The sequence below is a fragment of the Tinamus guttatus genome, unplaced genomic scaffold (genome assembly GCF_059628265.1).
Source record: "Tinamus guttatus ecotype Peru unplaced genomic scaffold, ASM5962826v1 Tinamus_guttatus_pri_ptg000127l, whole genome shotgun sequence".
Lineage (NCBI taxonomy): Eukaryota > Metazoa > Chordata > Aves > Tinamiformes > Tinamidae > Tinamus > Tinamus guttatus.
In genome coordinates, this window is record NW_028288661.1 from 1,138 (window position 1) to 13,656 (window position 12,519).

The window sequence follows — 12,519 nt, forward strand, 5'->3', positions numbered from 1 at the left end:
GGGGATGGGGACCGCCCCTTTGGATATGGGAACGCCCCCTGGGAGCTGGGACCGCCCCCTGGGCAAGGGACCGCCCCCTGGAAATGGGGACCGCCCCCTTGGATATGGGACCGCCCCCTGGGAACAGGGACCGCCCCCTTGGGTGATGGGGACCGCCCCCTGGAAATTGGGACCGCCCCCTTGGAGCTGGGACCGCCCCCTTGGGTGATGGGGACCGCCCCCTGGACACAGGGACCGCCCCCCAGATACAGGGGACCGCCCCCCTGGAAATTGGGACCGCCCCCTGGGAGCTGGGACCGCCCCCTTGGGGAATGGGGACCGCCCCCCGGTAGAGGGACCGCCCCCTGGATAGAGGGACCGCCCCCTGGGAACAGGGACCGCCCCCTGGGAGCTGGGACCGCCCCCTGGAAATGGGGACCGCCCCCTTGGGGAATGGGGACTGCCCCCCTGGACACAGGGACCGCCCCCCCGGATACAGGGACCGCCCCCTGGAAATGGGGACCACCCCTTTGGATATGGGACCGCCCCCTGGGAACAGGGACCGCCCCCTGGGAGCTGGGACCACCCCCTGGAAATGGGGGACCGCCCCCTTGGAGGATGGGGACCGCCCCCCCGGATAGAGGGACCGCCCCCTTGGAGCTGGGACCGCCCCCTTGGATATGGGACTGCCCCCGGATACAGGGACCGCCCCCTGGAAATTGGGACCGCCCCCTTGAGGAATGGGGACCGCCCCCCCGGATAGAGGGACCGCCCCCTGGGAACAGGGACCGCCCCCTGGAAATGGGGACCACCCCCTTGGATATGGGACTGCCCCCTTGGATATGGGACCGCCCCCTGGGAGCTGGGACCGCCCCCTTGGGGAATGGGGACCGCCCCCCGGATACAGGGACCGCCCCCTGGAAATGGGGACCACCCCTTTGGATATGGGAACGCCCCCTTGGGGAGTGGGGACCGCCCTCTTGGGTGATGGGGACCGCCCCCTGGGAGCTGGGACCGCCCCCTGAAAACCGGGACCGCCCCCTTGGATATGGGACCGCCCCCTGGATACCGGGACACCCCTGTGACCCCTCCATGACCCCCCGTGACCCCCCCGACCCCCGTGACCCCCCTGTGACCCCGTGCCCCCCCCATGCCCCAGCCCCCACGTGACCCCCCGTGACCTCCCCGTGACCCCTCTGTAACCCCCCGACCCCCCCCGTGACCCCCACCCGTGACCCCCTGTGACCTTCCCCGTGACCCCCCATGACCCTGTGACCCTCCCTGTGACCCCCCATGACCCCCCCCGTGACCTCCCCATGACCCCCCCCGTGACCCCCCCAACCTCCCCATGACCCCCACATGACCCCCTCGTGACCCCCCGTGACCCTCCCGTGATCTCTGCGCCCCCCATGACCCCCTTGTGACCCCGTGACCCCCCCGTGACCCCATGACTCCCCCATGACCCCCCCGTGACCCCCATGACCCCCTCATGACCGCGTGACCTCCCCGTGACCTCCCCGTGACCCCGTGACCCCCCCAGGACCCCCAGGACCCCCTCGTGACCCCGTGACCTCCCTGTGACCCCCGTGACCCCCCCCGTGACTCCCATGACCCCCCTTGTGACCCTGTGACCCCCCCGTGACCCCCATGACCCCCCCGTGACCCCCATGACCCCCTCGTGACCCCGTGACCCCCCCGACCCCGTGACCCCCCCCCGTGACCCCCATGACCCCCCCCGTGACCCCATGACCCCCTCGTGACCCCGTGACCCCCCCGTGCCCCCCCAGCCCCCGCGCCGCCCTGGTCTCTTTGGGCCTTTGGGGCAGTTTCGCCCTCGTGTCGCTGGCGCCCGGCCCCGCCCTCAGCCTGGTGGGTGAGTGACGTCACGGGGGGAGGGGGGCGTGGTGACGTCACGGGGGGTCATGACGTCACAAAGGGGCGATGAGGTCACGGGGGGCGGTAAAGTCATGGGGGGCGGTGACGTCACGGGAGGTCATGACGTCACAAAGGGGCGATGATATCACGGGGCGGTAAAGTCATGGGGGGCGGTGACACCATGGGAGGTGGTGACGTCATGGGGGGTGGTGACGTCATGGGAGGTGGTGACGTCAAAGGGGGGGCGATGATGTCACGGGGGTGTGATGATGTCACAGGGGGACGGTGATGTCGAAGGGGGAGGCAATGATGTCACGGGGGCAGTGACGTCACGGGGGGTGATGGCGTCATGTGGGTGATGATGTCACGGGGGTGATGACATCAGGGGGAATGATGACATCACGGCGGACAGTGATGTCATGGGAGTGATGACGTCACGGGGGGCGGAGACGTCACGGGGGGGACGGTGACGTCACGGGGTGTTGATGACGTCATGGGGGTGGTGGTGACGTCATGGGGGGCCGAGATGTTACGGGGGGTGATGATGTCATGGGGGGGCAGTGACATCACGGGGGTGATGACATCACAGGGGGGTGGTGACGTCACGGGGGTGGTGATGACGTCACGGCGGATGATGATGTCACGGGGGGTGATGACGTGGTGATGTCATGGGGGGATGATGACGTCACGGGGGGTGATGACGTCACGGGGCGTTGATGATGTCACGGGGCGTTGATGACGTCACGGGGTGGTGGTGACGTCACGGGGGGGGCGATGACGTCACGGGGGGATGATGACGTCACGGGGGGGGGTGATGACGTCACGGGGCGTTGATGACGTCACAGGGGTGGCCCTGGCCAGCGCGGCCGCCGGGCTGGGGGAGGTGACGTTCCTGGCGCTGGCGTCGCTTTATCCCAGGTGACACCGGGGGACAATGGGGACAATGGGGACATTGGGGACAATGGGGGACATTGGGGATAATGGGGACAAAGGGGACATGGGGACATTGGGGACAGGGAAGGACATGGGGGACATGGGGGGACATGGGGACATTGGGGACATTGGGGACATTGGGGACATGGGGGACATGGGGGGACATTGGGGACAATGGGGACATTGGGGACAATGGGGACAATGGGGGGGACATTGGGGACATGGGGGGACATTGGGGACAATGGGGACATTGGGGACGTGGGGGGTCAGGGGCACTTGGGGTGACAGGGAGGGACCTGGGGGGACATTGGGGACAGCAGGGACGTGGGGACGGGGGCAGCAGGGACGTGGGGACGGGGGTGACACGGGGGGACATGGGGGGAGGACTAACTTTGGCATTGTCCCCATTGTCCCCATTGTCCCCATGTCCCCCCATGTCCCCATTGTCCCCTCTCCTTGTCCCCCCTTCTCCCCTCATTGTCCCCAATGTCCCCCGTTCCCCCCCTTGTCCCCATATCCCCCCATTCCCCCCATGTCCCCCCATTGTCCCCACCTTGTCCCATTGTCCCCATGTCCCCCTGTTGTCCCCACGTTGTCTCCATTGCCCCTATGTCCCCCATTCCCTCCGTTGTCCCCATTGTCCCCATGTCCCCTCATTGTCCCCCATGTCCCCATTGTCCCCCATGTCCCCAATGTCCCCATTGTCCCCATGCCCCCCATTGTCCCCCATGTCCCCCATTATCTCCCTGTCCCCATTGTCCCCACTGTCCCCCATATCCTCCCATGTCCCCCCATATCCCCCCCATGTCCCCCCGATGTCCCCCTTGATCCCCCCATTGTCCCCATGTCCCCCCATTGTCCCCATTGTCCCCTCATTGTCGCCCCGTGGCCCCGCCCCTCCGTGCCCCCACCCCCCGTTGTCCCCGCCCCCCCGTGGCCCCGCCCCCGTGGCCCCGCCCCCATTGTTCCCGCCCCGTTGTCCCCACCCCCCATTGTCCCCGCCCCTCTGTGGCCCCGCCCCAATGGCCCCGCCCTCCGTTGTCCCACCTCCCGTGGCCCCACCCCTGTTCTCCCCGCCCACCCCATTGTCCCCGCCCCCGTTGTCCCCGCCCCCGTGGCCCCGCCCCCCGTGTCCCCGCCCCCAGGTGGGCGGTGGCCGCGTGGGCGTCGGGCTCGGGGGGGGGCGGGGCTCGGCGGCGCCCTGGCCTATGGGGCGCTGGCGCAGGGGGGGCGGGGCCAACGGGGGCGGGGCCAACGGGGGCGGGCGCTGCTGCCGCTGCTGGGGCTGCCCCACGGAGCCGCCGCCAGGTAGGGGGGGGGAATGGGGGGACATGGGGACATGGGGGGACAATGGGGACATTGGGGACAATGGGGACAGTGGGGGACAATGGGGGGACATGGGGACAATGGGGACAATGGGGGACAATGGGGGGGATGGGGGGAATGGGGGGAATGGGGACATGGGGGACAATGGGGACAATGGGGACAATGGGGGGGATGGGGGGACATGGGGGGATATGGGGGGACAATGGGGACAATGGGGAAAATGAGGACAATGGGGACATGGGGGAACATGGGGGACAATGGGGACAATGGGGGGGACAATGGGGGGACAATGGGGGGACATGGGGGGACAGTGGGGACAATGGGGGACAATGGGGGACAATGGGGGGACAATGGGGACAATGGGGGGGATGGGGGGACATGGGGACATTGGGGGGACATGGGGGACAATGGGGACATGGGGGGACATGGGGGGACATGGGGACAATGGGGACAATGGGGGGACATGGGGACAATGGGGACATGGGGGGACATGGGGGGAATGGGGACAATGGGGGGACATGGGGGGACACTGGGGACAATGGGGGACGCAATGGGGACAATGGGGGGACATGGGGGGAATGGGGACATGGGGGGACATGGGGACAATGGGGACAATGGGGGGACACTGGGGACAATGGGGACAATGGGGACATGGGGGGACATGGGGGACAATGGGGGGACAATGGGGGGGATGGGGGGACAATAAAGGGACAACGGGGACATGGGGGGGATAATGGGGGCATTGGGGACAATGGGGGGACACTGGGGACAATGGGGGGACATGGGGGGACATGGGGGACAATGGGGAGAATGGAGGGAATGGGGACGATAGGGGGACATGGGGACATTGGGGGGACGTTGGGGACATTGGGGGGACGTGGGCGACATGGGGACATTGGGGACAATAAAGGGACAATGGGGACATGGGGGGTGATGGGGACAATGAGGGGAATGGGGGGACATTGGGGACATTGGGACAAGAGAGGACAATGGGGGGACAGTGGGGGGCAATAGGGTGACAACAGGGGCTCATTGGGGTCAATGAGGGGACAATGGGAGGACAAGGGGACGATGGGGACATGGGGGGGTCATTGGGGACAATGAAGGGACAAGGGATCAATGGGGGGACAATGGGGGACAATGGGGACGATGGGGGGACAATGGGGGGTCACGGGGGGTCATGGGGTCACTGGGGGTCATTGGGGACATGGTGACAATGGGGGTCACAGGGGGGCATGGGGGTCACTGGGGGGTCATTGGGGGACAATGGGGGGTCAATGGGGACAATGGGGTGACAATGGGGGTCACCGGGGGGTCATTGGGGTCACTGGGGTCACGGCCCCCCCCCCCCCTTCCGGCAGCTTCTTCTTCCTGCTCCGCCCCCCCCCGGGCCGCCCCCGCCCCCGCCCCGCCCCCTCCGAGGAGCCGCTGCTGGGGGCGGGGCCGGGGGAGGAGCCTGAGGCCCCTCCCCCAACGGGAGCCTGGAGCAAGTGGAGGGTCGTCAAGGTGGGCGGGGCCGGGGGCGGGGCCGGGGCGGGGCCCCTCCCCCCGGGCTCCTGGGACCGCCCCCCAGATCCCGGCCCCTCCCCCTGGGCTCCTGGCCCCGCCCCCAGGCTCCTGGGCCCCTCCCCCTGGACTCAGCCCCTCCCCCAAATCCTGACCCCGCCCCCAAATCCTGGCCCCTCCCCTCGCACTCCCGGCCCCTCCCTCAGAGTCCAGGCCCCTCCCCCGGATCCTGACCCTCCCCCCGGGCTCCTGGCCCCGCCCCTGTTCTGGCCCCACCCCCCAATCCTGGCCCCTCCTCCCGGGTTCCCAGCCCCTCCCCCCAGGTCCTGGCCCCTCCCTCTGGGTCTTGGCCCCTCCCCCAGGGTTCCCGGACCCCCCCCAACTCCAGGCCCCTCCCCCCGAATTCTGCCCCTCCCCCGGGTTGGCCCCGCCCCCAGGCTCCTGGCCCCTCCCCCTGCACTCCCGGCCCCTCCCCCAGAGTCCAGGACCCTCCCCCGGGCTCCTGGCCCCGCCCCTGATCTGGCCCCGCCCCTGTTCTGGCCCCACCCCCCCCAAATCCTGGCCCCGCCCCCCGGACTCCCGGCCCCTCCCCCCAGATCCTGGCCCCTCCCTCTGGGTCTTGGCCCCTCCCTCAGGGTTCCCGGACCCGCCCCCAGGCTCCAGGCCCCTCCCCCGGGTTGGCCCCACCCCCAGGTTCCTGGCCCCACCCCCAAATCCTGGCCCCGCCCCCAGGTTCCTGGCCCCGCCCCCTGCAGTCCCGGCCCCTCCCTCAGAGTCCAGGCCCCTCCCCCGGATCCTGCCCCCTCCCCCGGGTTGGCTCCGCCCCCAGACTCCTGGCCCCGCCCCCGGGTTGGCCCCGCCCCCTGGCCCCACCCCCGGCGCTGACTCTGGCCCCTCCCCCAGGCGCTGCTGCCGCTGCTGCTGCCGCTGGCGCTGGTTTATTGGGAGGAGTATTTCATCAACCAGGGCCTGGTGCGTGGGGCGCCCCATAGCGCTATGGGGCAGACCAATAACTGCTGTGGGGCAGACCCATAACTGCTATGGGGCAGACCCATAACCCCCTATGGGGCACCCCATAGCCCCTATGATCCAGTACTTCATCAACCAGGGCCTGGTGCGTGGGGCGGAACCGTAACCGCTATGGGGCAGCCCTATAGCGCTATGGGGCAGACCCATAACCACCTATACCCCCCAGGTGTCTATGGGGCACCCCATAGCCACTATGATCCAGTATTTCATCAACCAGGGCCTGGTGCGTGGGGCGCCCCATAGCGCTATGGGGCAGACCCATAACTAACTATGGGGCAGACCCATAACCGCTATGGGGCAGACCCATAACCCCCTATAACCCCCCGAGTTTCTATGGGGCAGCCCATAACTGCTATGGGGCAGCCCCATAACCCTGTATGCCCCCTATGGGGGCGCTATGGGGCAGCCCCACAGCGCTATGGGGCAGCCCCATAGCCCTCATCTCCCCCCATGGGGGTGCTGTGGGGCAGCCCCATAACCCCATATACCTCCCCACGGGGGGCGCTATGGGGCAGCCCCCCGCACTATGGGGCAGCCCCATAACCCCCATCTCCCCCCACGGGGGCACTATGGGGCAGCCCCCCCGCGCTATGGGGCAGCCCCACAACCCTGTATACCCCCCCATGGGGACGCTATGGGGCAGCCCCCCCCGCGCTATGGGGCAGCCCCATAACCCTGTATACCCCCACATGGGGGACGCTATGGGGCAGCCCCCCGCGCTATGGGGCAGCCCCCCACGCTATGGGGCAGCCCCATAACCCCCATCTCCCCCCACGGGGGCGCTATGGGGCAGCCCCACCGTGCTATGGGGCAGCCCCCCACGCTATGGGGCAGCCCCATAACCCTGTATACCCCCCCATGGGGACGCTATGGGGCAGCCCCATAACCCTGTATACCCCCCCATGGGGGTGCTATAGGGCAGCCCCACAGCGCTATGGGGCAGCCCCATAACCCCGTATATCCCACCATGGGGACGCTATGGGGCAGCCCCACAACCGCCGTCTCCCCCCAGCTGGAGCTCCTCTACTTCCCGGAGGCGCCGCTGAGCCCGGCCGAGCAGTATCGCTGGTGAGGGGGCCCCGGCGTCCGGGGGGCGGCGCCCGCTATGGGGCTGCCCCCTAAGTGCCCCCCTGCCCCATAGGTACCAGCTCGCCTACCAGGGGGGCGTCTTCGTGGCCCGCTCGTCCCTGCGCTGCTGCCGCCTGCGGCGCCTCTGGGTCCTGGCCCTGCTGCAGGTTGGGGGGCAGCCCCACAAGTGGGGATGGGGGGGGGGCGGGCGCCGGGGGGCTGCCCCATAAGTGGGGGTGGGGATGGGGATCGGGGGCGGGTGGGGGGCGCCCTGGGGCTGCCCCATAAGTGGGGGTGGGGGTGGGGGGCGGCGCTGGGGGGGGGGGCGGGTGCCGTGGGGCTGCCCCATAAGTGGTGACGTCACCAGGCGCCGTGGGGCTGCCCTATAAGTGGGGACGTCGCCGGGTGGTATCTGTGTTGGGGGAGGGTGCTGTGGGGCTGCCCCATAAGTGGTGACATCACCAGGCGCCATGGGGCTGCCCCACAAGTGCCATCATTGGCGGTGCCGTGGGGCTGCCCCATAAGTAGGGACGGTACTGTGGGGCTGCCCCATAAGTGGTGACGTGATCAGGTGCCATGGGGCTGCCCCATAAGTAGTGACATCACCGCGCACCGTGGGGCTGCCCCACAAGTGCCATCATTGGCGGCGCTATGGGGCTGCCCCACAAGCGATGACGTCGCTGCGCTCCATGGGGCTGCCCCACACATGGCGCCGTGGGGCTGCCCCACAAGTGGTGATGTCACCGCACGTTGTGGGGCTGCCCCACAAGTGCCATCATTGGCGGCGCTATGGGGCTGCCCCACACCCTATGACGTCCCCGCACGCTATGGGGCAGCCCCACAAGTGCTGATGTCACCAGACGCTATGGGGCAGCCCCACAAGTGCCATCATTGGGGGCGCTATGGGGCAGCCCCACACTCTATGACGTCACCAGACGCTATGGGGTAGTCCCACACTCTATGACGTCCCCGCGCGCTATGGGGCAGCCCCACAAGTGCTGACGTCACCAGGCGCTATGGGGCAGCCCCACACTCTATGACGTCCCCGCGCGCTATGGGGCAGCCCCACAAGTGCTGACGTCACCAGACGCTATGGGGCAGCCCCACACTCTATGACGTCACCAGGCGCTATGGGGCAGCCCCACAAGTGCTGACGTCCCCACACGCTATGGGGCAGCCCCACACTCTATGACGTCACCAGGCGCTATGGGGCAGCCCCACAAGTGCTGATGTCACCACACGCTATGGGGCAGCCCCACACTCTATGACGTCCCCGCGCGCTATGGGGCAGCCCCACAAGTGCTGACGTCACCAGGCGCTATGGGGCAGCCCCACAAGTGCTGACGTCCCCGCGCGCTATGGGGCAGCCCCACACCCTATGACGTCACCAGGCGCTATGGGGCAGCCCCACAAGTGCCATCATTGGCGATGCTATGGGGCTGCCCCACAAGTGCTGACGTCGCCAGGCGCTATGGGGCAGCCCCACACCCTATGACGTCACCGCGCGCTATGGGGCAGCCCCACACTCTATGACGTCACCGCGCGCTATGGGGCTGCCCCACAAGTGCTGACGTCACCAGGCGCTATGGGGCAGCCCCACACCCTATGACGTCACCAGGCGCTATGGGGCAGCCCCACAAGTGCTGACGTCCCCGCGCGCTATGGGGCTGCCCCACAAGTGCTGACGTCACCAGGCGCTATGGGGCAGCCCCACAAGTGCTGACGTCACCAGACGCTATGGGGCAGCCCCACAAGTGCCATCATTGGCAGCACTATGGGGCTGCCCCACACTCTATGACGTCCCCGCGCGCTATGGGGCAGCCCCACAAGTGCTGACGTCGCCAGGCGCTATGGGGCAGCCCCACAAGTGCCATCATTGGCAGCACTATGGGGCTGCCCCACACTCTATGACGTCACCAGACGCTATGGGGCAGCCCCACAAGTGCTGACGTCACCAGACGCTATGGGGCAGCCCCACACCCTATGACGTCACCGCGCGCTATGGGGCAGCCCCACAAGTGCTGACGTCACCAGACGCTATGGGGCAGCCCCACAAGTGCTGACGTCACCAGGCGCTATGGGGCAGCCCCACAAGCGCTGATGTCGCCTCCCGTCCCCCCCAGGGCCTCAACGTGGGGCTGGTGGCGGCCGCCGTGGGGCGGCTGCTGCCGCTGCCGGGGCTGGGGGCCGCCCTGGCCCTCATTGGCTACGAGGGGCTGCTGGGGGGCGCGGCCTACGCCAACGCCATGGCGGGCGTGGCCGACAAGGTGGGCGGGGCCTCGGGGGCGGGGCCTCGGGGGGGGGCCTCGGGGATCTATGGGGCGGGATCTATGGGGCGGGGGGCGGGTCTATGGGTCTGGGGGTCTCTATGGGTCTGGGTCTCCCTATGGGTCCCAACTCCCTCTATGGGTCCCTGGGGTCTCTCTATGGGTCCCAGGGGTCTCTATGGGTCTGGGCTCCCTCTATGGGTCCCAGGGGTCCTTCTATGGGTCTGGGTCTCGCTATGGGTCTGGAGGGCTCCTTATGGGTCTGGGGGGCTTCCTATGGGTCTGGGTCTCCCTATGGGTCCCAACTCCCTCTATGGGTCCCAGGGGTCTCTATGGGTCTGGGGGTCTCTCTATGGGTCCCTCCATGGGTCCCAGGTCTCCCTATGGATCTCTCTATGGGTCTCTATGAGTCTCTCTATGGGTCCGGGTCCCTCCATGGGTCCCAGGGGTCTCTATGGGTCTGGGGGTCCCTCTATGGGTCTCTCTATGGGTCCGGGTCTCTCTATGGGTCCCTCTATGGGTCCCAGGGGTCTCTATGGGTCCCTCTATGGGTCCGGGTCCCTCCGTGGGTCCCAGCCCCGCCCCGTTCCCCGCAGGCTCCGCCCCCCGCGCGGGAGTTCGCCATGACGGTCGTGGCCCTGGGGGGGGCCCTGGGCATCGGGGGGGCCGCGGGGGCCGCCATGGCCGCCCATGGGGCGCTCTGCGCCCCGCCCTGACCCACGGCAAGATGGCGGCCTCCACCGTGACCCACGGCAAGATGGCCGCCCCTATGGACCCCCATCCTGACCCACGGCAAGATGGCGGCCTCCACCGTGACCCACGGCAAGATGGCGGCCCCCATGGACCCATGGCAAGATGGCGGCTCCCGTCCTGACCCACGGCAAGATGGCGGCCCCCACCGTGACCCACGGCAAGATGGCGGCCCCCATGGACCCATGGCAAGATGGCGGCCCCCATGGACCCACGGCAAGATGGCCGCCCATGGGGCGCTCTGCGCCCCGCCCTGACCCACGGCAAGATGGCGGCTCCCATGGACCCACGGCAAGATGGCGGCGCCCACCGTGACCCATGGCAAGATGGCGGCGCCCGTGGACCCCCATCCTGACCCACGGCAAGATGGCTGCCGGACCCATGGCAAGATGGCTGCCCCCATGGACCCACGGCAAGATGGCGGCTCCCATGGACGCCTATCCTGACCCACGGCAAGATGGCGGCCTCCACCGTGACCCACGGCAAGATGGCTGCCCTGACCCACGCCAAGATGGCCGCCCCCACCGTGACCCACGGCAACATGGCCGCCCCCATGGACCCATGGCAAGATGGCGGCCCCCGTGGACCCCCATCCTGACCCACGGCAAGATGGCCGCCAGACCCACGGCAAGATGGCGGCTCCCACCCTGACCCACGGCAAGATGGCGGCTCGCATGGACGCCCATCCTGACCCACGGCAACATGGCGGCCTCCACCGTGACCCATGGCAACATGGCGGCCCCCATGGACCCATGGCAAGATGGCGGCGCCCGTGGACCCCCATCCTGACCCACGGCAAGATGGCGGCCGGACCCACGGCAACATGGCAGCCCCCATGGACCCACGGCAAGATGGCGGCGCCCATGGATCCCCATCCTGACCCACGGCAACATGGCCGCCGGACCCACGACAAGATGGCGGCTCCCGACCCCTGCCCGGAGCCACGGCAAGATGGCGGCCGGCGCCACAAAATGGCGGCCGCCCCCGCGCAAGATGGCGCCCGCCGGCTCCGTACGACAAGATGGCGGCCGCCTCTCCCCCGCGCGCCAACATGGCGGCCCCTTTTTATTTAATAAACGGCCCTGGCTCTTCCCACTGGTCGTGACGTCTCTTCCGTCGGGCCCCGCCCTCCGGCGCGCGCGGTGACGTCAGTTCCGGCGTCGCGTCGCTCTCTCTGCCTCTGGCGCAGGTCGGGCCGCGGCGGCCGCGTGAGCGGGGGGGGGGGGGAGGAATCTGTGGGGCGGGGGGGGGGAAAATCTATGGGGCGGGGGGGGATCTATGGGGCGGGGGGGGATCTATGGGGCGGGGGGGGTCTATGGGGCTGGGGGGGTCTATGGGGCGGGGGGGATCTATGGGGCTGGGGGGGATCTATGGGGCTGGGGGGGATCTATGGGGCGGGGGGGGATCTATGGGGCTGGGGGGGGATCTATGGGGCCGGGGGGGGATCTATGGGGCTGGGGGATCTATGGGGCTGGGAGGGGAATCTGTGGGGCCGGGAGGGGCCTATGGGGCCGGCTGGATTATGTGGGGCTGGGCGGGGAATCTATGGGGCTGGGGGGGAGTCTGTGGGGCCGGGGAGGAATCTGTGGGGCCGGGGGGGAAAATCTGTGGGGCCGGGGGGGAATCTATGGGGCCGGGAAGGTCTGTGGGGCTGCGGGGGGAATCTATGGGGCTGGGAGGGGCCTATGGGGCTGGGGGGAATCTGTGGGGCTGGAGGTGTCTATGGGGTCGGGAATCGATGGGGCAGAGAGATCAATGGGGCTGGGGCGGCCTATGGGGCCGGAGA

The 12,519-nt window shown here is 68.8% G+C and overlaps 1 protein-coding gene across 1 annotated transcript; it reads left to right on the top strand.

Annotated features, from left to right (window-relative positions):
• Positions 1 to 6,516: 6,516 nt before the first annotated feature.
• Positions 6,517 to 10,719, top strand: CLN3 (CLN3 lysosomal/endosomal transmembrane protein, battenin; the record flags this gene model as incomplete). The annotated part of the gene is made up of 5 exons (XM_088521691.1): positions 6,517 to 6,591; positions 7,661 to 7,716; positions 7,790 to 7,883; positions 9,840 to 9,983; positions 10,580 to 10,719. Coding segments are annotated over 5 exons (489 nt in total), but the record flags the coding sequence as incomplete, so codon positions are not given.
• Between the last annotated feature and the right edge of the window lie 1,800 nt (positions 10,720 to 12,519).